This window comes from Trematomus bernacchii, unplaced genomic scaffold (genome assembly GCF_902827165.1).
Source record: "Trematomus bernacchii unplaced genomic scaffold, fTreBer1.1, whole genome shotgun sequence".
Lineage (NCBI taxonomy): Eukaryota > Metazoa > Chordata > Actinopteri > Perciformes > Nototheniidae > Trematomus > Trematomus bernacchii.
This window is the reverse complement of record NW_022987950.1, coordinates 3,344,618-3,369,928: the sequence shown is the minus strand read 5'-3', so window position 1 is coordinate 3,369,928 and position 25,311 is coordinate 3,344,618. Positions and strand designations below refer to the sequence as shown.

General features: G+C 42.0%; 1 protein-coding gene across 3 annotated transcripts in view; it reads right to left on the bottom strand.

Moving 5' to 3' along the window:
- Positions 1 to 20,433, bottom strand: part of uvssa (UV-stimulated scaffold protein A) — a 43,754-nt gene extending 23,321 nt beyond the window's left edge. For all 3 annotated transcript variants that reach the window (XM_034115737.1, XM_034115739.1, XM_034115738.1), the window contains exons 1-8: positions 20,285 to 20,433; positions 19,640 to 19,771; positions 18,436 to 18,589; positions 18,079 to 18,255; positions 17,260 to 17,380; positions 16,615 to 17,169; positions 15,923 to 16,032; positions 15,574 to 15,702 (exon numbers count right to left, since the gene is read on the bottom strand). In XM_034115737.1, coding sequence (XP_033971628.1) covers positions 15,574 to 15,702; positions 15,923 to 16,032; positions 16,615 to 17,169; positions 17,260 to 17,380; positions 18,079 to 18,255; positions 18,436 to 18,589; positions 19,640 to 19,749 — 1,356 coding nt within the window. In that variant the 5' untranslated portion in view covers positions 19,750 to 19,771; positions 20,285 to 20,433. The remainder of the gene's footprint in view (positions 1 to 15,573; positions 15,703 to 15,922; positions 16,033 to 16,614; positions 17,170 to 17,259; positions 17,381 to 18,078; positions 18,256 to 18,435; positions 18,590 to 19,639; positions 19,772 to 20,284) is intronic.
- Positions 20,434 to 25,311: the final 4,878 nt, after the last annotated feature.

Genomic DNA, 25,311 nt, shown 5'->3' with positions numbered 1-25,311 from the left:
TTCCAGAGATACATCCCATAATTCATCACATTTTTTACATGGAAGTCAATGGAGAAACTCTTCAGACTTGAACAATCTTCATGCAACTTCAACTGCTAACTGCTCCTTCATACTTTCACTCAGAAACCTCATTCCAACTTTAAAATGTTACACATCTTTCTGATGTCTGCAGCAGTATAGCAGCCAAATTAATAATATAGCGACAAGCGGGAGACAACGTGTGACTTACTCGCGGGGAATTTAAAGTGAAATGGAATTGGTTACAAAACCTTACTACACATCTCGATTCTCCGGTGTGGCACTATTATGGATTTAAGCCAAATCAACGAGGCGAACCTACGGACTTGAATGAGCCGGGCGGTGTGTCGCATTTGTTTAAAAAAGGTAGCGACAAAAGCAGGCAATACCACGCATTTTAAACTACACCTAAAACACAACCACCCCATTCCGTTTTCCCAGCTGGTAGCAAACACGGGAGCTGGAGATGGAGAGCCCCCACCCTCCATACAGTTTACAATCAAAGATGCATTTGCCCGACAATGCAAACATGTTGGTGTTCCTTGCTCGAAATCTTTGAAAAACAGATTTGGATATGGCCTGTTGAGGCATCTGGGTCTTTGTATGGACAGTGGACTGTACACTTGACTGTTGTTTTAAGGAGGGCTTTTTTGTTTGTGAGACAATGTGTGCTCATATTTATTTATTTATTTATATATTTATATAATATAATTATATATATATATATATATATATATATATATATATATTTATATATATATATAATATATAGATAGATAGATAGATAGATAGGGAGAGAGAGAGAAGAGAGAATAGAGAGATAGATAGATAGATAGATATATAGAATAGATATATTAGATATATAGAGATATAGAGTGAGAGAGAGATAGAGAGATAGAGAGAGAGATAGAGAGAGAGTCTGATCTCTCGATAGCTCTCGTCTAGATATATCTGAGACCACATAGATAGCTCGACGCTCGTCTCGCTGATACTCGCTCGCCCTCGCCGCTCGGACAGCGCTCGTTCGCTGCATCGATCGCTCGTCGCAGGGCGCCGATCATCGCAGCGATCGAGAGAGCGCTGCGAGAGATCGAGAGAGAGAGAGAGCTCTGTTTTCCAGCCTGAGTCTATTTAATTTATTGTTTTGGTTGTGTGTGATTTAATTAATTTATTATAATTTAATTAATTTGTTTTATTTATTATATATCATTTATATATTTTAACATTATTTCACATTTCATTTGCCATGTTGAATGTTCAATAAAAAGTTATGTTTGAAAGGATGTACTTGAATTATTATTATATATTATCATTATGTCAGTGGTCTAAAATGGTCTTACAACAGTGCTGACAATATTATCGTTTATCGCAATCATTTCCAGGAAAATGTATCGCCCAACAAAATTAATTATCGTGACAGGCCTACTTGTATATCCAACCCAGTCTCACTGCATTTCGTGTTATTAGTCACGAAATTAATTTAATCTATTGATTCGTGTTCACCAACACGATTTTCACATTTTTTTCGTGTCACACAGAACGATTTTAAAAGCAATGTATTTCTATTGGTAGTATGTTTCGTGCCTGCAACACGTCTTTTTGTCCGGTCGGGTCTTGGAATACCAGAAGCTGTGTGGTTCATAAAAACATGTTCTTACTCAATATCTTACCCTAAGCCTAACCCTATCCCTTTTATGTTAAATTGTATAATGTCTGAGTTTTTTTGCCGTCCGCGAGGAAAAGAAATGTCTCAGAGCCTCAGAATACTGACATCTGTATTTTATGTCATCTTTTTTTCCTTCTAATTTGTTATTATTTGGTGCAGGCACGAAACATACTACCAATATAAATACATTGCTTCTAAAATCGTTCTGTGTCAGAATACTTAAATCTGTATTTTTTTAAATGTCTTTTTCCTTCTAATTTGTTATTATTTACATTGCTTTTAAAATCGTTCTGTGTGACACGAAAAAAATGGCTGAAATCGTGTTGGTGAACACGAATCAATAGATTAATTTCGTGACTATAACACGAAATGCCGTGAGACTGTGTTGGTATATCACCGGTCCATGCCTCAACAGCTTTACGCCAAATCTGAGATCTCACCATAGGCTGTTGCCATGGAAACGCATCCCTCGCCATAAAATACGATGTCGCTATAACTCCTATGAAAATGTTCAAAAAGTGCTCAAACTTCACATGTGTGCTAACAGTCCAGCTGTGAAGACATACGGGACAGTTTTGAGATTTCTTCAAATGCCGTTGCCATGGCAATACAAGGCTCGCCATGAAACACGGTTTTCTCATAACTTCAGTGAAAATGCTCCAAACGGCCCAAAACTTCACAGGTTTGGTAACGATGCAGCCATCAACGCATCTAAGCGTATTATGGGATGTCATCAAATGCCGTTGGCATGGCGACAGATCATTCGCCATCAAGTTAGTTCAAAGTTTGCAGTTCAAATATTCTGCTGCTTTTCCAAGCCTTTTTACTCTCTTTTCTTCTCTCATCACACATTCAAGCCCCCAGTGTTCATGGATCATTTCAATCTAAATTCTTCACTTTCTTCTTACACATTATATTTCAGCATAGCAGTTTAGCATCAGCTTTTCAGCATAAAGCATTCCCACAAGCAATTTCTTCAGGAATTGCATTCTCTAGTTGTTTGAATGCTGTTCAGCAGGAAATGCATTTTCTAGTTTCAGTTAGTGGCCTGTTGGCATTCACCAGTGGGGTATTAATTGATGTATTTTGTCCTTAAAGAAAAAACACAGATCTTATTTCAGGCATCTTACCAAAAACACGTTAAAAAAAACGCTGACTTGAGATGGATCCGGACCATCAGCTTTACAGAACTCTGCATGTTGTCTGAAATGTATGAACCCAGGGATGCCTTAAAATGCTTTGGCATGGACAAATGTATGTGAATGTTAGTCCAGTATGGCAGCGTATGGCAATGTAATAATACAAGAAGTATCAAAATCTGCAGGCATACGGACTAACAGTAGTGGGAATGATGAGGGTCAACGGTGAACATGATCAAAAAAGTCAGTTCCAAGGTGCAGTCAAAGTTACTCAAATGTCAATATTACAGATGTGTGTCCGTACACTCATTCTATCCCTCATTAAGCAGTAGTTCAAATTAAAATTAAGTTCCGATATTATCAAAACAAATGTAGTGATATTTGGCGGTGAGAATAGCAGCGCGGCAGAAAGCCAAAGGTAATAATGTAGCCTTCCCCTGACTGTTATAAACACAGCAGTTATTACTGCAAATGATACTTTCATATAAATAAGGGGCTGCACAGACCGACCTGAGGAGTGAGATACTGAGACCTGACGTTATTTATCAACCAGAGAAAAGAGAAGAGAGGATGCTATGAAACAGAACAGAGCGTTTTACAGAGCAAACCAAACTTTCTCCATTACTCCAGTCCACTGCTACACTTATTCATCCCCCCCCCCCACACACCCGCACAGATATAGTCTCTATAGGTTTTGTGCTTGTCTGCTTTAATCCCGGCTGGTTTATTCTGCTCTGATCAATGACCTGAGACTAAGAAGTGATCACCCAGCTGGAGGAAAATCCTGCCCTAACATCATCCCTTTTCCCCCTCTTTCAGCCTCTTTGTCTCTAATTCACCTTCATTTAATCCTGATAGCATCGAGTGCTGTCCCCCGCCTGGCAGCGCTGTAAGTCTCACCGCAGAATTAGCTTTCCTCCAGAAACATTTTGCTGACGGCGAGCGCGGCTAAAATATGGCCTCAATTCCCCAACATGGCTGAGAAGGGGGATGCTTTGCATTTTAACAGAGCTTTGGTTTATTCTCCGGGACACACGAGGAGGAAATCACACAGCAGCGCAGAGATCCCACAGGAGATTAAACTGGAACCCAAGATTTAGCAGACAAATTAGAAGGGATGGTTAGACAGAAGCAGGGCCATGTGTCACTGTAATAGGAAAAAGACTAAACAAATATTGCTAACTTTAACAATAAAACAGGCCCAGATAGAAATTAAAATAGTTCCGGAACAAAGCAGAATAAATAAAAAAGTAAAGTAAAGCTGGGCTATGTGTTACTGTAATGGAGATGTTTACTCTAAGATCAAATAAAGGAGGTTCCTAAAGGGAAAATGGGCAAGAAAGGAAAATAAATAGTTATTTAACAACTGGATGGAGAGGAGGATTGTGGGAGTGGTTGCTAAAGTAAAGGTCATTTATTAGAACTATACAGCTTCAAAGGTTTCTTCAAAGACAGCCATGGTACTTGGTTGAGGCTGTATGTAATTAAAAAGTATTTTCATTGTCAAATATTTATCCCATTATAACACTGTTTGTTATAATTGCGATAAAATTGGAAAATAAATTCCAATGAAAGCAGTAAAAGATAACAACATATTTTGTATTCTTTTTCTGCTGCCTTACCAAACGTTAGAAGTATTATTCCAGGACCAAATGGACAGTGAAAACCACAGTCTGCTGTAGACCTGGACGCCATGATGAGATTATCGCTCACAACGATATTGATAAACCAGCATGATGGACCTCAAATGATAAGAGAGCTACATTCACTTCCTGTTATGAAGTGTCTCAGTGTCTCTTTTTCCTTTGCTTTGTATATGCTTTGCCACGGCGTTGTAATAAATACAAAAGTTTGCCATCATACTCTGACACTGTACTGTAACCCTTGTAACTCCAGCTGGAAGGTATTGTTGGAAAAAAGAATGCTAATGCACCTATTTGGGGATTCTTTGGTTTTCAACCAAGCACCATGTTGTTATATTGCGGTACGTCTGCTTAAAACTAAACACTAAATCAAGTGTGTGTGTCAGATGGCAAGGCATCACCACATGTAGGGTGCTCCCAATCCCAACGCAACACCAAAGCATTCTGTATGCTGCTGTCCATGTGAGTAGGGCTGTGTCTTTGAACAATCTACTTTAGAAGGCAAATGTGTGCCCTTTCCTGTTTCAACATGACATGGGCGTGAAATGAGTTCCATTCCAGTTTGGTTTGCAACCAAACACGTTGAAGCTGGGCTCATGTTGCTATGGAACGTACGAAGCCATGTTGATTTGCAAGCACGTCTTACTTTCCACTCTTCTACAGTGACGTGGCTAATGCTATGCTACTATGGTTCGCCAGCGGTAAACTAGTAACGTCCCCTGGCGCATATTTTCCGTAAACGTATGTTTTTTCCATTTTATTTGACATTCACAAATCAATAGAAATATTCAGAGCCAACTAACTGAAGTCTCACAACCAGTCGGTTCCACAGCCAGTTTGACGCCAAGTGTTAGACTAAACATCACAATCCTCTTCCTCATTGCTTCACAATTGACTGGAAACTTGTTTTTTAAATTCCTATATTGCCATCTTTCAGCACGGCAACATATTAAGATCTTTTATTAACAAGAGGACCCCCATGCAAGAAGCCAGCTCCATGAAAGGGTCCCAGTTTGCTGTGGAGGACCGTCATGCATAGCAGCACATTTAGCCCACCATTGTTTGAATGGCATATGCACGTTGATACACAGATGTGATTATTTGATGTCCACACACTTTTGGTAATGAAATATATGTTCAGCAGGGAGAAGGAGTGACAGCACAAGTGAGTGAACTATGGTGCAGCTTCCACAGGTGTCTTCATTATTCAGCCCCTATAGCATCTCCTCTCTCTCCCCCTCCCCTCCCTTAAATAAGACTCTTATCCTTTATAAAAATGATGTGAGGGCGCTGCCTCGGACAACTGCTCCCCTGACTTCATTTGTCTCTTGGCAAGTTTGATGGCGCTGCGTTTAAAAACCCATTCAATCTTATAAACCAAAAATTAAATGTAGTCGACTGTGATGGGCACTCAGTGCATCTGCTATTTATATGCTAATGTACACTCAGCCTGCCAAGGTCTGGCAAATGATTACTGCACAGCCATAAGTCAGGTGTATGGCAGAGAGGGGGGGGGCAGGTTAAGCATCACACACTCACACAGAGAGAGGAGGAGGGAGGGAAGCAGAGGGGGGAGGGAGGGGGGAGAGAGCAAGGAGGTGGAAAAGCTGCAAGAGACGTCTCCATTGTCTTCTGACAGGTAGCAACACACGCACGCACGCGCGCACACACACACACACACACACACACACACACACACACACACACACACACACACACACACACACACACACCACACACACACACACACACACACACACACACACACACACACACACACACACACACACACACACACACACACACACACACACACACACACACACACACACACACACACACACACACACACACACACACACACACACACACACACACACACACACCACACGATACGATGAGTTCAGGTGTAGCTGGGTTATGGACATAGTGCTCATGCTGTGCAATCCTGTTTGTGCTCTGACATATAAGCATCTTATATTTGTCTTGCATCCAAAAGGCCAATTATCACATGGCATACAATATCTGGACAGACTCCAGTGTTTCCCCTATATACAAATAGTGGCGGCGCAACGCCGCTGCTGAAATATGCGCGCCGCTGCTTGGGGGCGCCAGCCAGGTACCCAAAAATTATTATTAAAATAATAATAAGTGGCGACCCTTTTTCATTTTTGATTGTTTGTTATGTGGATTTGTAGTATTTGTGTTACTGTGTGTTCAATAAAGGTGTATTTTTGCAAAATCTTGAGACATTGCCACTGTATGTACTGGCAGGGACGATTTTGGTGGAGGAGAGCTCTCCTGTCAGACTGAGAGGCTCAGTGAGGTAAAGGACTCTCTGAGGGTTTAGATAGTTCACTTTAGTCTAAGTTATCTCAGTGGGTCTCAAACAAATATGTGTTTACAAATTATGTAAACACATATTTCCAAGGCACTCCTTTATAATTATTAGGATGAATAAAAACAGGTTTGAAATCATTCCAATGTATACTATAGGACAGTAAACCAAAAATATCATTTAAAGTTGGAGAGATACAAAAATATGCATAAATAAATAAATGTTAACTGGTAAAATAAGATATGAATGAACAACAAAAATAAAATAAGTTACATTTATTTGTTATTGGCTATGGTAGGTTATTGGTTATGTTCACATACTTATTTGATTATTAAAATGTAAACCAATCTTTTTCAGATTTAGAGTTCCCCTAGATCAGGTCTCTAGTAATTGTGTGCTCAAAGTGCACCAGATTGAGCATACCCCCGGACCCCCCTAGAGGATGTGACGTCCACCGCCCAATTCAAACATGTTCATACAATACTGAATACATTTGAAGCCATTTTGACGTCTATTACCTATGTCAATAAGTTTCTGTTTTTGTAGTGTATTTGTCTTTTGTAGAGATTTTTCATTTATTCTTTATATATAACATCTCGCCTAACATCTCGCCTAGGGCAGCAAATTGTCTAGAACCGGCCCTGGTACTAGGACTCAAGAGCCTTTCTTGTGCTGGCAGACACATAGAAACAAATTGGTGGGGCGCACTTCGCACGTGCACACACTAAAAGATTCCACGCGCTCCGCGCTCACATTATGCTGGGCCCACGTGCCTTAGCACCGCTGCTATGACTCCATCCTAGGGGAAACACTGCACTCATAATCTTGTCTCTGAATTTGGTAACAAATATGTGAAAATGTTGATCAAAAAATGCAAGGTCCTGCCACCTGCAAAGGTATACTGACTGCAATTCAAATTTTACACAAAAAAATGCAAATGTTATAGTATATATAATGTATGTATAATAAAGTATTATTATTTTTTAACATTCACATCTTTCACTATGAATAGAAGACAAAACAACAGGCCAATATGAAACATTTGAAATGAACTTACTTTGGGAACTCTTATAAGTGGCCTTCTGTGCTGCCTATTGATCAAGCTGACCACCTCTGTATCTCTGGAGTCAGCAAGGCAGAGCCTCCGATGGATCCTGATGGGACTCATTTCCACCAGGATCATGCTGTCATGGTGACTGAGTTAGTTCTTACGGGATTGCTATCTTATTATTATATATTATTGATGTTGCCCCTTTGTGCTGTCTTTTCCTGTTAAGAATAGATATGTGTATTTGTTACAAGGCACATCTTAGGTCGAACTGTCTTTGGTGTCAAAAGCTGCAATGTTTAGTGTTGCTCTGTTCTTGGTTAAAAATAAATAATGAAATGATTCAAACTCCTAATAAAAGCAGGTAGCTGTAGCAATAAGGAGTCTGTTTGAATATCCTGATCATCTTTACTGCAGGTTCTGGGTGAAGCTATCCACTTCCTGCACTTGTTATTTGAGTTACTTAACAGTCTGTGACCCTACTTCCATGGTTCACTGGTACAAACATACATCTGAAAAAGAGAAGACATTTGACATGGCCTGATTTAGCTATTAGCTCATTCCCATCAGCAACAGACAATAACAACATGAAATAGTCTCCATCACACGAACACAAAGCATGGATCAACATATAAATACCAGTATGTCAAACCCTGAATCTGACTTCATTCCAATTCAAAACTATGAATGACGGTCAAATTAATAAATGAATCAAAATAATATTTGTAACAATATTGGGCAGCAGAGTGAAAGTCCAGCAGGAAGCATCTTCCAGCTGTTGATGGGTGTGAATGCAGATCAGACAGTGATAAGTGTGTGAGGGTCTAAAGGCAGTCCACTGCCAGTGCCACTGATTGATTCCAACATATTTACAAACTAATTAGGCCTAAAGCTTGCAGTGGAGTCTGACCTGTCCCAGGCCTGATTTGCCCAACATCCCACATCTCTATTACCACCTTGCTCTCCTGTTCATTACGACCCGGAGAGGATCCCATGGGATCGGACGCTAATGAGAAAAAGGCTCTCCACTCCCCTCGCTCTCGCTCCAGAGCTCCTTCTCCGCTGCTTTACCCCATTATACTCCCCCAGCCCGACACCCCCAAACACACACACGCAGAGATGCTCCCTTTGTCTCCGGGGAGCAGTCAGCTCATATGATGTATAGGGTGACATCTTTATTTCACTAACCTAGGCTGGCAGGTCTATTAGCCAGTCCAGAGCTTCCCAAACCTCTCCCTGTCAGCCAGCTTATTCCCAGCTGTCGGATCCACTTCCCCCCCCCCCACCTGTCTCAATCTGTGATCAAAACAGTCATTATTATACATCCTCGCCGACTGCTATTCCTCATTTCACTGAGGACCTCTGAAAGCCCTGGGAACGCACCTAGACTGTGGAGAAGGTGCAGGGGCCCGTCAGAGACCCCTGGGAGGCCCTGTGGTCAGTGATATGAGACTGCTCCAGAGATCTCAATGATACACACCCCCCCCCCCCCCCCCCCCCACAGCATTGGAGTCCCACAGGATCCATCAGCTCCCCTTTGCAAACCTTCTCCTCCCCCTTCATCAGAGACCCTGATGGAAGTAGACTGGGTCCAAAGTGATTGACTAAATGTCCCTCTAAACACTGATGAAGCCACAAGACGACACTTCATGGACTACACATCACAATACTTTGACTTTTTTGTGACACCTTCAATTAATCCTGAGAGGCTCAAATTACAATACAACTTCAATGAAACTTAATAAGTTTCTTCATGTTTTCAAATTGAATGTATGTCCACACCACTCGTGTTTTGTATATCAGCATTAGGTCATCCTGATCATCACTGCATGGAACTAACCACTTCATGACTGAGCGTTATGGATAACGCAGCAAGGGTTACCAACGGTGTTGCACCAAACAAATGTCAGTGTTCTTTCTAAGTCCAGGCAGCCTTCCTTTAGACCGGGCACACTATAGATATGAATGCTCTTTTTCAGCCCTTGTAGTAAATGCTTTACTCCTTGCAGTTCCTTTGAAGTTGTCTTCACTACATACTCCCTCTTTTACTCCATTCATGATAGAGTAACAGATCAACCCATCTAAGCTGCAATAAACAGGAGCAGCACTCCCTATGAAGGTAATACATAATGAGGAATAGTGGCAAAGAGAGTTGGAGAGAAACATATTACTGGTGTACAACTGAGAGAATGAGACACATTCAGAGAATGGATGTAGGAGAGAAAAGGAGGGAGCATCGGAGGAGAGAAATAGAGGGATAGTCTTTCTTTGTTTATCTCCAGTGAGAAACAGGCGGCCACATCCATTGCACTGTGATAAGATGGGTTATCAGCAGTAAACAAGGCCTGGGCCTGTATGAATGGAGCCCAAAGTGACTGAATACACTCTTAAAAAACAGATATGTTCAAATAACTCTGCATGTCTTATCCTTTCCTAAACACAAGCCCATGTTTTCAGTTTGCAGCTTCCTCCTGCTCATAGCTCATCGTGAAAACTGCCTTCAAACATATATAGTGTCTCAGAAACAGCTGCAGGACGCCCTGTGAGAGCTGCCTGTTCCCCGCACTGTGTTATATCAGAAGTGTTTTTCTATACATACAAACTAGTTTGATTACGTAAAGCTCTCAGTATGCTTCCAACAGAACAGTCCAGAGGCTAAAGTATGTGTATGAGGCAGGGCATGACCCCTGTCATCAATGAGAGACACGATGCGTCTGTCTCTGTGAACACATTCATGGTGTCGCACTCTATTGTGCACACAAAGAACTGAAGGGAAAGAAGACCTCATGACACCACTGTAACACAATCAATGGAGTGGTGCAGGAATGAGTCCTACAATTCACAAATGAGTTCACATTTGGCAATTCCTGTTCCCCAATTTTAAAGCCAATGTTAGATGCCTGAAATAAGGTGTGGTCACACAGGCTTCAGCTGTTTGAACGTCAAAATACATCAGTTAAAACCCCGCTGGTGAATGTCTGAAGCCTCTAAGGGCAATCAAAACGGCAGTTGCTAACAATGAGACTAAAATGGCCAACATCAGCTGCCTTTAGCGTAGCGCTGGGGATGTGAAGTCATGTGACTGTGCTGTAGTTTGCTTATAGCCCAACGTTAGCTTTTTACTTCTGGCGATTGCATTAACGCTTGAAAAATCATAAAGTAGATGGTCTGTAACTGTTCATTCTTTTATGCAAATAAAAAAAAGAAAGAAAAAAGAAAAGAAAAAAGATCATAAAGTGGTGATATTATGTGTAGATGATCCTGTTGAACAATATGTATAATGATGATAAACGTGTGTTTGACAAAGATCATATTTTCTACAATATTCTGAAATCCAAAGGAAAAATCCCATTGCTTTTTGTATCCTTACAATGCTAACTTAATGCTAGCTTTCCCTACAACAATACACCATCACTGTATCAGTGTATGTGTGGAACGTACACATGGATATCTAATTAGATCTACTGCTCTCCACATTGAAACTGACACAGTAACCACGGTTTCTTCACCAGCTGGTATCAGCTATAGGTTACATGTGTCACAGCAGTCCCTGGCCTCGTGTTATCTCCTGATATAAAAACCATCCCAAGGACTTCAAAACAGAGATGACAATAGACAGGCTTTAGAACTGGAAAAAAGACACCACTGGTGTCAAATGAGTGCTCAGCATCAACAGATGCCCTGAGTTGAGAATCAGTATACACTTCTTTATTCCTACCTGAAGGGACCTGAAAGTCCTGGAGGTCAAACTAGAGCAAAGAGGCTATAGATCAACTCTCCACAGTTCAGTCCTGGCTTCAGCTCACATTCTCTCAGAACACCGTCTCCAGAGGGGGGCTTAGCGGAGCTTAACACCACCTCTAACAACCTGTCTATGATAGCGGAGCAGCTGGATAGAACGATGAAGGGCTGCATGATTTGGAAAAATAACTAATCGTGATTATTTGGACTGGTATTTCAATTATGATAAGATGATACTTATTGTGGAAATGTATTACGTTTGCTTTGGAATTCTTATTATCATTAAAAATATATCACAATTATTCTGTTGTGACTATTTGAAGAGGATCTGTACCAAACAAACATGTTTTGTTAAATTATGTAGAATTCAAGCTCCACAATTTAACCAAAATAATATTTTAACACACATTTAGCCTTTAACAAATAATGTGCTTCCTGCAGATTCAATGTTACATATTTCGATTGAAAAATGTGATGAATTGTGCAGCTCTAGAACGGAGTACAGGAGGTAACTCCAAATGTAGAGACTCCAGAACAGCAGGGGCTTGTGTTTGAGTTCAGCTGCCTTCACACACAGTGGAGAGGTCCTGCCATCCTATTGGCTTCACCATGCCTTGGCTCAAAACAACTACATTAAGAGAATTCAAGTCTCTATCTAGATCATTGGACCAGCTTCAAGACCCTGCATGCTAAATTAGCATTAGCACACTAGATTGGACCTCAACAGTCACATGCTACAGTGTTAGCTCTGTCAGGACATGGCATGAACTGGAGGCTGGACCAAATACAAAGTGTGCTAACTGCTAACCCCAACCATGGTAGCTCCATGTGTGCTAGGGTGTATTTCAGGCCTAGGTGTGTTCTTTAAAATAATGACATAGTGAAAATGAGATTTTGATTTGATTGGATTAATAAAGTATGTTTTCTTCTTAGCTTTGTGAAACTCCAATATCCCATGCACAGAGCCGTCAGCCATGAGTGGTGACATGTGCATCTGTTTCCAGCAGTAATGCCCTGCATGATGCAGATGTGGCTCCAGCCCGTCTCATTGTCTTATTGAATAACAAGCCTCTCTATCTGCCTCCCTAACCCCCTCTTCTCTCCCCTGCTCACCGTTATGGGAGACTGTATTGAGAGGCCCGCTGAGAGAGAAACCAATCGTGCGGCGTGTCAGCGGGGCGATAGAGAAGGACCCGGTAATGGAAGGCCTTTTAAGGCTAAAAAGGAAAAGCTAATTATGATAAAGGGGCTGTAAGTTGTGTGGTTATCGCGGGGCTGGGCTGTGGAGCAGCAGACTGCTCCTGACAGTGATAAGCAGGCGGAGCGAGGCGCCCGGCGCTCTGTCACTGTCACTCTCCTGCGATGGATTCACACTATACAACTTTTATTCCTTCAAACGCACAAAGCATTCATTGGACCTTTAAAACCTGAATCTGCAGCCTGCTGTTCGTTGCTCTCTTCTTCTCTTGTTTCTGTCTCCCCACTGCAGGTGTGTGTGTGCCCAGCTCTGCAACACAGAGCAATGAAACCCTCTCAACCCAGCAGCTAGTGAGGAAGGAGAGCTTCCAAATGGCGGGCTCTGTCCACTCTGCTGTACATATGACTTTAGGAAGATAATACATTCCTACAGGTGGACACCTTCCAGCCAAGTCTCTCCAAATAAGTGTAGCCACCATACAAACTCAAAAAGAATCCTGCAGGTACAGAAGCTTTTGATAAGCAAAACCTTTGCATGTGCCATATACAGAAGTTGTATGAGTGTTTCTGTTACGCCTTCCTTCAAACGCACAAAGCATTCATTGGACCTTTAAACCCTGAATCTGCAGCCTGCTGTTCGTTGCTCTCTTCTTCTCTTGTTTCTGTCTCCCCACTGCAGGTGTGTGTGTGCCCAGCTCTGAAACACAGAGCAATGAAACCCTCTCAACCCAGCAGCTAGTGAGGAAGGAGAGCTTCCCAATGGCAGGTTCTCTGCCAACAGCGTCAGCCTGTGCCGGCTCCAGCAGAGCGGCTGAGCGTGATGAAGAGGAGGCAGACAGCCGCGGGGCACATTAGTGCTTCTGAAGGGAATGAATGGGTACATCTTCCCCCTTGCTCCCCAAGTTCTTCTCTCTGTCTCTGATGCTTTATGCATTATGGCTGTGCTCTGCTATCTCACCTCTCTATTCATATGTGCATCCTCCCGCTCTCTGTCTTTATCGTGGTGCTTCCCCCTGGGAGCACGCAGAAATGTAAAGAGAGACGTTTGAAAACAAAACATCAAGAGGACACTTTCAGAGGCATGCAAATGAAAACACAACATCATCTCATCATCAAAAGGAAATGTGTTCATTTAACTGGCATTATGCTTGTTATCCCTCTGGTGTCTAAAGCCAACAAAGACTTTGTTTTGTGTTCTTAATTCCTGTCAGCCTGAACACTTGATATTGCTGAAAGCAGAACTGGGCTGTATGTCAAGGTGTGTCTGGTGCGGGTCATTCATGATTGGACTTCATTGTGTTTTCCACAGTTTAAAGACTGGCTGTTTCTAAAAAACAGAGAGCTGTGTTGACCATAGTGGTGACAAGCATCTGGAGCTGCAGTCCTGTCAGCAGCCACCAGGTGGTGCTGCTGAGCCTCTGCTATGCACATTGTACAAAGTGTGTTTATGAGTACTAGTGATAATAGTCACACTTGGAGGTGTGCACATGCCCAGTAGGAGATCACCTGTGAGGTTAAGGGTTAGGAACACTCCATAGGATTGGTAACTGTGAGCCTGAGAAAGCTTCAATTTGGACTTAGTGTCTCTAAAGTCTCTAAATGTAATGTGGTGAGCCGATGACAATTCAAGTTTGAGAGATAGAAATGATGTGATGCAGGATTCACACCAAGTTTCTTTCTCCAAATACCGAGCAAAAATATGAAGAGTAGTTTCACTTAGTCCTACATGTGTTTTGCATTAAACCTCACTGTGTGGAGAGGTTTCTGATGTAGCTCAGACTTTATGTAGAGGAGGCGTGTGGTGCAGTGGGTTGTGCGTTGGTGTTCGGAACGGGGGGTCACAGGTTCAAACCCCACTGCAGTCAGCATGTCGTTGTGTCCCTGAGACACTTCACCCCAAAGTGCTCCTGTGGGGATTGCCCACAGTATTGAGTATGTAAGTCGCTTTGGATAAAAGCGTCTAACAAGTGACATGTAATGTAATGTTCATTCAGGCTCATCACGCCTCTGCATCTGGCCTTCTCACTGTGTGGCCTGTGTATAGTGTGTGCGGTGTGTGTAGTGCCGATGTTGTCTCATTTGCAGTAGCATGCTGCCCTCTGCTGGCCATGCTCTTTCTTAACAAAACACTGTATATATAAACATGTGTTGCTAAATCATCTGCCTGTAGGCTTGTCTTCAAAATGTCAATATGTTCATCTGAAGTGTCTCGTCATTTATGTTCCTGCTCATCATAGATGTTCTCCCCTCATCACTGAGTGCAGGTATAATGTAATACAAAAGCTATCAGCTAACCTTAATTAATATAATGAAAGTAGTTTATCTGTAACACCTTGTTTTAAAGTCAAATTGACGCGACCCGTTCCCATTTCTTCTCCCCTCTGAAGTGCCGCTGCTGATATTCCTTTAGGAAGATAACACATTCCTACAGGTTTCCACTAGTTGGTCCCTCCTCCTCAATTTGTCATTACATTTTTCCTCAACTGATGCTTTTATCCCAAGTGTCTCCAATAAGTGCAATCAGCCAAACTCAAAAGCCAGAATCCTGCAGGTACAGAAGCCTACCAAGCAAACACCTGGGTGAGCGTCACAAACACAAGCTGGGAGCTCTCTTTATGAATTGATTTGAGATGTTTTCATATGCTAGTGAGGAATTATTAACCTGACCAGTCTAAGGACATTACGTGATGTCCTTAGACTCAGCTCAGACCCCAGACAGATGTAGCTGGGGGGGGGCACTCCCCACACTGCGGGGGGGGGGGGGGGGGGGGGGGGGCACTCACCACTCTACGCTGTCTGGTCTTGTAGTCGATGTGCAGCTCTTTGTGTTTCTGCAGCGCAGTTTCTAAACTCTTCTTCAGGTCCAGAGCCCTCTGCAGGAGACGCTGCTCAGCACAGGACTTAGTGAACACCTGCACACACTCACACACACATACAAAATCGCACGTCCTGCGATGTGAATATCGCGCATGCGCATATCGCGATTATCGTCACGACACGATATATCGTGCAGCCCTAATGTGTAAGTGTATGTATGTATGTGCATGTGTGTGTAAGTGTATGTGCGTGTGTGTGTGTGTGTGTGTGTGTGTGTGTGTGTGTGTGTGTGTGTGTGTGTGTGTGTGTGTTGACCTGAACCCAGCTCTGCACAGCTGGTAGGTGTTTGCTCATTATCAGCCGATGGAGGTCTATCACCGTGGTAACCACTGCCTCATTATCCTCCGTCTCCCTGACATGAAGACCTGGAAAAGAGAAGGAAACAAAAACCTTACATGGAGAATATCAGATTGTATTTCTACAAAAAATATGACAGAGTTGTCACATGATACATCCTAATGATTATGTTGTCTTTGTTAGGGAGGAGATAGTAGGGAGGAGATAGTAGGGAGGAGATAGTAGGGAGGAGATAGTAGAGAGGAGATAGTAGGGAGGAGATAGTAGGGAGGAGATAGTAGGGAGGAGATAGTAGGGAGGAGATAGTAGGGAGGAGATAGTAGGGAGGAGATAGTAGAAAGGGGACATACAATGTTTTCTGAGCAAACAATCCCAATGCCAGACACATACGGACTCAGCCTAAAGAAACTAGTCTGGAAGTTTACAAATGTTGATTGACAGTCAGTATTCGATGTATACGTATATGTGTGTGTGTGTGTATGTGCATGTGTAAGTGTATGTGCGTGTATGTGTGTGTGTGTGTGTGTGTGTGTGTGTGTGTGTGTGTGTGTGTGTGTGTGTGTGTGTGTGTGTGTGTGGTGTGTGTGTGTGTGTGTGTGTGTGTGTGTGTGTGTGTGTGTGTGTGTGTGTGTGTGTGTGTGTGGACCCACCAGGACTGAGGTTCAGGTCCAGGTTGTAGGAGTGAGATATCAGCCCAGAGCTCCGGATGAACACATTTACATCAAGAGGCCCCTCCTTCTCTTCCTCACTACTTTTCTCTTCCTCCTCCTCCTCCTCTTCTTCCTCCTCCTCCTCCTCCTCCTCTTCCTCTTCCTCTTCCTCTTCCTCTTCCTCTTCCTCCTCCTCCTCTTCCTCCTCCTCCTCCTCCTCCTCCTCATCTTCCTTTCCCTCCTCCTCCTCCTGCCCATCCACACCCCTCCCCTCTAAACCCCTCTCCTCTGTCATCCCTTCCTCCATGTCTCCTATCTTTCCCTCTGAGTCATTGCTCTTCTCCTCCTTCTCCTGTATCTTCCCTTCCGTCCGCTCCTCCTGCAGGTCTTTGCTGCAGCAGGGCTCTTCCTCCACTGATGACGGTTCATTGGCTGGTTGGGAGAGTGGAGGGCTGCTATTGGTTGTGTGGCTCTCTGTGAAGTGGAACCCGGGGATGAGCAGGCTCATACAGGACTCCATCTCTGTGAGTGTGGCCTCGATCTCCTGATAAGACTCTGACGAAGAAACAATCTTGTTAGTCTGTGCTTCGTTAGGGAATGTGCTACAGGACATGTGTTCATCATCACAGGGGGGGGGGGGGTTACCCTCCATGTCTGTGGAGGCTGCCTCCACTCTCTCCTTGTAGATCCTCTCCATTTTCCTCTGCCTCTCCTCCTCCCTCCTCCTCTCTGATACGGTCCGGGCCTCAGCATCCTGGAAGTCCACCTGAGGAGACAGACGCCTCACTTTACTCACAGCAGAGGACATCACCCAGAGGCCTTTGCTAACTGATGATTGGTCAGCTGAGTGGGGAAGTAACAGAGCGGTGAAGCTTTACTGTAATGTTAAACACATCACATGATTTTCAATGTTGTTCAAACTACCTGTAAACTCTAACATTAATCATGAGTGTTCATGAATGAAATGAAGTGATTCTGAATCATTCATTTAGATGAGATAAGAGATAAGATGGAACTTTATTTATCCCCTTTAACATTTAAATAATAATACAAAGAAAATAAAAAATAAAGTAGTAAAATAACTGTTAAACAAGACATCACAGTAACACATTGAGCATTTGAATGAACATGTTACATTTATTTTCATAAGCCTTCAAAAGAGGCTTTTCTTTTTTTGTGCATCTTGGGCTCATCTAAGAAAAAGATACAGGTAGTCGCTTGCAACCATACAGTTGGAGTATTTATCACACATTACGGCCAGTTGGCAGATATACTCTATGTCTGTGTAGATGTTATTCTTGTCATTTTTACTTTGTGGGCAGTAAATGGCTCAATATTTTCAATATATATATATATAGAAAAACTATACAGGGATATTATCTACGTAACGTGTTTTTAGACCTTCTGACCCTAAATCTTGGGCGTGTGTCTGGCAGCAACAAAGAGAAAGTTGGGCCCACTCACCTTCTTCACCTGTTTGAGGAAGTGGAAGCCTAATGCTAACTTCTTATAGGCTGTCCCATAGGAGGCCTGCCATGATTGGACAGCCTGGATGGCCTGTGCCCTCAACTTCCTGGCTACTTCCTTAGGAGGGGGGAGGGGCTGCTCCGAGTCCGTCTCCACTGTCAACTCCAGGAACTCCTGCAGGACGATGGAGAACAGAGGGTGGGAACAAGACACAGCTCACATATGCAAAAGCTCCACAAAGGTACAAAGGTAACAATGTTACACAATACGGGTTTTTTTTAGCTTTTGAAATCCAGATATAAATAGTTTTAAGGTATCTATGTGTTGGTGAGCCCTGGTACATGAAGCTGGTACCTGGAAGTTGTCCACCAGCAGCGTCCTGAAGTGGTGAGACCTGGAGAAGAGCTCCATGGCGATCTGGAAGGCGGACAGTCGCACCTCAGCGTGTTCCTGGTTCAGCTGAGACATCACAGAGTTGTACACGTGCTCGATGCAGTCATTAGACGCTCTGCAGGAGGAGACACACAGTTAGGAACCATTTGCATTCAATGCCATATAATAGGGCTGCTCGATTATGGCAAAAATCATAATCTCGATTATTTGGGTCAATAATTGATATCACGATTATTAAAAAACGATTATCCATTTACTTTGAAAACATCCATTTATTGAAAAACAAAATGTGAACAGTATGTTTCTAACAGTTGATTACCCTGAACTTTAAGTATAATTCAACTGAAAAACCAATAAAAATAAAAAATAAAATAATAATAATCGTTTTATTTCGATGATGTTGTTTTCATAATCGTTGCAAGCCAAAATCATAATTGCGATTAAAATACGATTAATTGAGCAGCCCTACCATATAACATTCATAAAGTCTTTTATATAACTGATGTTCTTATTCTCCTGTGGATTCTAACCTACCATGTCTCAAAACTGTCTACAGAAAGGTTGTTCAAAAATGTTAACATTGAGACTAAACATCAGGAAACAATAGCTTGACTGTGAACAATACATATTATGCTTGAAGAGCTATGTATTGAAAGAGTTGTTTTATCAATTGTTTTAAAACATAGGCTTACATTGTGCATTTTCATTTTTTGAAATCATATTTTCAATAGGAAATGTTTCTCTGGTAGCAAAATGTGTGCACTCATTTCTCCAACAATGGAGGAATCCGGGTTTGAAAAAATCAATGCAGTGATGTTTATGTTTTTTACATTATTTTGAGCATAAATTATAATTATTATCATTATTATTATTAGTAGTAGTAGTAGTAGTAGTAGTAGAATAATTACTACAATTATTTGTATTTTTTTATTATCATCATTAGTATTCATCCATTCTAGGGTTTTGGTGCAGTTGCCTGCTTTTTCTCCACTTTTTTATTTGTTGGCATTTTTCTCAGTATTAATGAAAGATGACTCAGAACAGCATTAAACAAAGCTTCACACTTCTGTGTCTGTTTATGAATAATAATAATAACAGAAACAGTGTTGTCTTCTGGTAGAGAGCAGCTGTAACGCTGCTCTCAGCTCTCTCCTCAGGGACCCACCTGCAGATCCTCTTCACCTCCTTCATCCGCTCCGGGTGGAGCTGAGGCTGTCCAGATGTGGTCAGCTCCTCCACCAGCTCCGACAGCCGGTCCCTCTGAGACAACTCCATCGCCTGAGGGACAGCAGTCTACCTGAGAGACAGCAGATACACAGGACAAACATCTGGACATCAACAGGTCTGAGAGAGGGGAACATGTATCCTCATAACATATAAAACCAGGATCAGACAGAGTGGAGTGATGGTAGGTTCACACAGAATAGATGATGTGTACAATATCAAGAACTTTGGATATTGAAGAATGAAATGGTTTATGAAAAGAAAATATTTAAACATTATTACAGTTTAATAGAAGGTGTCCTATTCCTCTAACATCACTCAATAACGCTGACGCTTGAAAACAATCCGTTTTATAATACACTACAATATAAATAGTACATAATGCAATATGTATATATGTATCACCTATTAAACGTATAACACTAGACTGTCATAAATACACACACACGCCATATATAAAAAAATAATATCCTTCCGCACCAGGACAAACGGTTAAAGTCCAGGGTGCGTTAGTTATTAATGTGTAGCATTGAGCTACATTAGCTGCTACCAGATGTAAACACAGCTGCTCTCTTCCAAAACTCACTGGAGCTCAGCAGGGTGTCAGCCGTTATCTCCAGGGGACCACACAGACCAGAAGTCAATTCATGACAAGTGGTTTTGTTTAAGGTTACAAATATTAAACAGATTATTATATGAGAAAATGAACAGCCTGTGATAGCTCTGTCTTCCTCCTTTTTCACAATACTACTTCCGCTGGCCGCTTCACTACCGGTTCCACTTTCAGAATAAAAGCACCGATACGATTACACTACCTGCAGTTTGCAGAATAATCAAATGCAATACATATCAATAGAATCGTTGTTGTTACCGTTATTCGACTCTGAAATGGTACTGAAGCTGATAAAAACAGTTTTCCATATTAACATGTAGTCACATCATCATGGATCAAGAGGTCGGAATAAAATGTGGTTAATATAGTATGAAGGCAAGGCAAGGCAAGGCAAGTTTATTTATTATATAGCACCTTTCAACACAAGGCAATTCAAAGTGCTTTACAAAAATGAAAGACATTGAGAAAATGGCATTTAAAATCAGTCATTAAAAAGCAAAGATAATAAAATAAACATTAAAAGAAAAAATACATGGATAAAAGTTACAGTGCCGTTTAAGATATGAATAGTTCAATTAAAAGCAGCGGCAAAAAGAAAAGTCTTCAGCCTGGATTTAAAAGTAGTCAGAGTTGCAGCGGACCGGCAGGTTTCTGGGAGTTTGTTCCAGATAATTGGAGCATAATAACTGAACGCTGCTTCTCCATGTTTAGTTCTGACTCTGGGGACAGAAAGCTGACCAGTCCCTGAAGACCTGAGAGTTCTGGATGGTTCATAATTTAGCAGGAGGTCAGAAATGTATTTTGGGCCTAAACCATTCAATGCTTTATAAACCAGCTGCAGTATTTTGAAAAAAAATATTTGAAAGACAGGAAGCCAGTGTAAAGACATCAGAACTGGACTGATCCACTTTCTTAGTGTTAGTGAGGAACCAGTGTAAAGACTTCGGAACTGGACTGATCCACTTTCTTAGTGTTAGTGAGGAACCAGTGTAAAGACTTCGGAACTGGACTGATCCACTTTCTTAATGTTAGTGAGGAACCAGTGTAAAGACTTCAGAACTGGACTGATCCACTTTCTTAGTGTTAGTGAGGAGCCAGTGTAAAGACTTCAGAACTGGACTGATCCACTTTCTTAGTGTTAGTGAGGAACCAGTGTAAAGACTTCAGAACTGGACTGATCCACGTTCTTAGTGTTAGTGAGGAACCAGTGTAAAGACTTCAGAACTGGACTGATCCACTTTCTTAGCGTTAGTGAGGAACCAGTGTAAAGACTTCAGAACTGGACTGAACCACTTTCTTAGTGTTAGTGAGGAACCAGTGTAAAGACTTCAGAACTGGACTGATCCACTTTCTTAGTGTTAGTGAGGAACCAGTGTAAAGACTTCAGAACTGGACTGAACCACTTTCTTAGTGTTAGTGAGGAACCAGTGTAAAGACTTCAGAACTGGACTGAACCACTTTCTTAGTGTTAGTGAGGAGCCAGTGTAAAGACTTCAGAACAGGAGTGATCCACTTTCTTAGTGTTAGTGAGGAACCAGTGTAAAGACTTCAGAACTGGACTGATCCACTTTCTTAGTGTTAGTGAGGAACCAGTGTAAAGACTTCAGAACTGGACTGATCCACTTTCTTAGTGTTAGTGAGGAACCAGTGTAAAGACTTCAGAACTGGACTGAACCACTTTCTTAGTGTTAGTGAGGAGCCAGTGTAAAGACTTCAGAACTGGACTGATCCACTTTCTTAGTGTTAGTGAGGAACCAGTGTAAAGACTTCGGAACTGGACTGATCCACTTTCTTAGTGTTAGTGAGGAACCAGTGTAAAGACTTCAGAACTGGACTGATCCACTTTCTTAGTGTTAGTGAGGAGCCAGTGTAAAGACTTCAGAACTGGACTGATCCACTTTCTTAGTGTTAGTGAGGAACCAGTGTAAAGACTTCAGAACTGAACTGATCCACTTTCTTAGTGTTAGTGAGGAACCAGTGTAAAGACTTCAGAACTGGACTGATCCACTTTCTTAGTGTTAGTGAGGAGCCAGTGTAAAGACTTCAGAACTGGACTGATCCACTTTCTTAGTGTTAGTGAGGAACCAGTGTAAAGACTTCAGAACTGGACTGATCCACTTTCTTAGTGTTAGTGAGGACTCGAGCAGCAGCGTTCTGAATTAGCTGCAGCTTTCTAATAGATATTTTAGTGAGACCTGTAAAGACACCATTACAGTAGTCGAGTCTACTGAAGATAAAAGCATGGACAAGTTTTTCCAAATCCTGCTGTGACATTAGTCTTTTAATCCTAGATATGTTCTTTAGGTGATAGTAGGCTGATTTAGTAACTGTTTTAATGTGACTGTTGAAACTCAGGTCAGAGTCCATGACTACACCTAGATTACTGGCTCTATCTGTTGTTTTGAACATTGCAGACTGAAGCTCAGCGCTAACTTTTATTCGTTCTGCCTTGGCTCCAAAAACCATTACCTCAGTTTTATCAATTTGTTTAATTGGAGAAAGTTCTGACACATCCAGTCATTGATTTGTTCAATGCACTTACTCAGTGTTTGAATTGGAGCATAGTCTCCTGGTGAAATGGTTATGTAAATGTGTGTATCATCCGCTATGGTAACTTATTTTGTAGTTTTTCATTATCTGAGCCAGTGGTAGCATGTAGATGTTAAAGAGAAGAGGCCCCAAGATGGAGCCTTGAGGAACCCCACATGTCATATTTGTCAACTCAGATGTGTATTTACCTATAGAAACAACGTTTTTTCTGTCCTTTAAGTAGGATTCAAACCAATTTAGAACTGTTGCCGAAAGTCCCACCCAGTTTTCCAGTTGGTCTAGTAATATGTTGTGGTCAACAGTGTCAAACGCAGCACTGAGATCTAATAATACTAACACTGAAGTTCTGCCACTGTCTGTGTTTAAGTGGATGTCATTGAAGACCTTTACAAGAGCAGTCTCAGTGCTGTGGTTTGGTCGAAAGCCTGATTGGAACACATCCAAACAGTTATTTAAATGCAAGAAGTTACTCAACTGTTGAAAAACAACTTTTTCTATGATTTTACCTAGAAATGGCAGGTTTGATATTGGCCTGTAATTGTTCATTACTGAAGCATCTAGATTATTCTTTTTTAAGAGCGGTTTAATGACTGCAGTTTTCAGGGCCTGTGGAAAAACACCTGAGTGAAGAGACTTGTTTACTATATGAAGTAGATCTGAGGCCATGCAATGAAAAACATGTTGGAAAAATCCTGTTGGAATAATATCAAGGCAGCAGGAGGAGGATTTCAGAAGTTGTATAATGTCCTCTAGGTTTTTATCATTAATCTGATGGAATTGTGTCATGGTGTTTGAATTGATTTTAGGTGGACACAGGGACAAAACATTTGCTGTACCTGATACCTTATTGTGCGTGGGCTCCGTCACATGCTGAGTCAGTTCATAGTTATCAAGAACACAAAACAGTTCTTTAGCCCCTCTGTCCTGGGGGTTGTCAACATGGATGTTAAAATCACCAACAATGACTAAACGGTCAAAGTCAAGTTTGCTGCGTTGTGTACACACCATAGACTGTATATGGTACACACACATCCTTATCAGGCTTCGGAGACAGCAGATGCTGTCTTGAAGGGGGGGGGGAGGTGGTGGATGTTTTGGTTTGGATGATTGTGGTAGGCATGGTGATGAAGACGGGGGAGATGGTGCGCGTCTCTGCTTCGGTGACTGTGGTGGGCGTCGTTGAGGGGCGGGGGTAAAGGACATGCTGCCAACCCTGTGTATCGCCTTCATGTTTTCAGTGAACTCCAGGAAGGAATTGGTGGCAGCCCTGTGTATCTGTGGCTCAGTGGATAGTGTGCTGGACTTCTAATCAGGGGATAGCAAGTTCGAGTCCCACTGCAGTCAGCATGTCGTTGTGTCCCTGGGCAAGACACTTCACCCCAAATTGCTCCTGTGGGGATTGTTCACAGTACTGAATGTGTGTAAGTCGCTTTGGATAAAAGCGTCTAACAAATGACATGTAATGTAATGCATCTCCTTCATGTGGTCATTGAACTCCGGGGGGGGGGGGCGAGGATGAAAGGGTGAGCGGAGAGAAGAGAGCGCTGGGGGATGAAGGAAGAGTATCCTCAATGGTGTTGATAGGGGGGGTGAAGGGCGGTGGAGACTCCTCCATTTGTCTCATAGGTCTCCCATAATCAAAACATTCCTCAGGCGGGTGCAGTGATACTTCTTCATGGTTTGATGTGTTCAACACATCACGCAGAAAACCATGAAGAAGTATTTCACTGTGTTGTGTCTTTCCCCTGTTTTGATTCTTCTTGTCACTTGTCCTGAAGTGAAGTGTAAAATGAGTAGCCTACTGACTGTCTAATAACAGTAACAGATAAACATCTGCAAAAAGTATATTAACACATACATTTTGAATTTCCTACTCCATTTCTGCCTATGATTCATGTGTGTTTAAGGTGTTAATATTACAAAGATGGTCAAATATATTGATATTATCCTTGCTTTATTGTATGCTCTGCGAAAAATCTAGTCCACATTTGGTGACATTCTGATCATTATTTCCAGAGATGCATTGGATAAGGCCAACACGGCCCCCTTCAGAGGAGCCTACATTTTCACTATTTTTGGCAGGGGTATCTCAACTTTTAGGGGCCTTAGTTCCTCTACTAATATGCTTACACTACTTTTTGACAACTAGTGCAGTAACTATGCTACGCTGCTGAAAAGCAGGAGCAACTATTGCTTATTACTAATATAAAACGTGTCGCCAAAGTGTGCACGCTATTTACAGAACATTTAAACAAATGATCCCAATGCAAAGTGGTGGGGACAAAATTGGCCACTTCCAAAAGTGGAGGGGACATGTCCCCAGCGTCCCCAGCACACACACATTCCTGAATCACATGGCTTCATGGATTAAAGCTTTATCTTCTTCTCAATCATTTCTGGTTTGTTTTGTAGGTGGCATTCCAGGCAGGAGATCCATAAACATAACACCA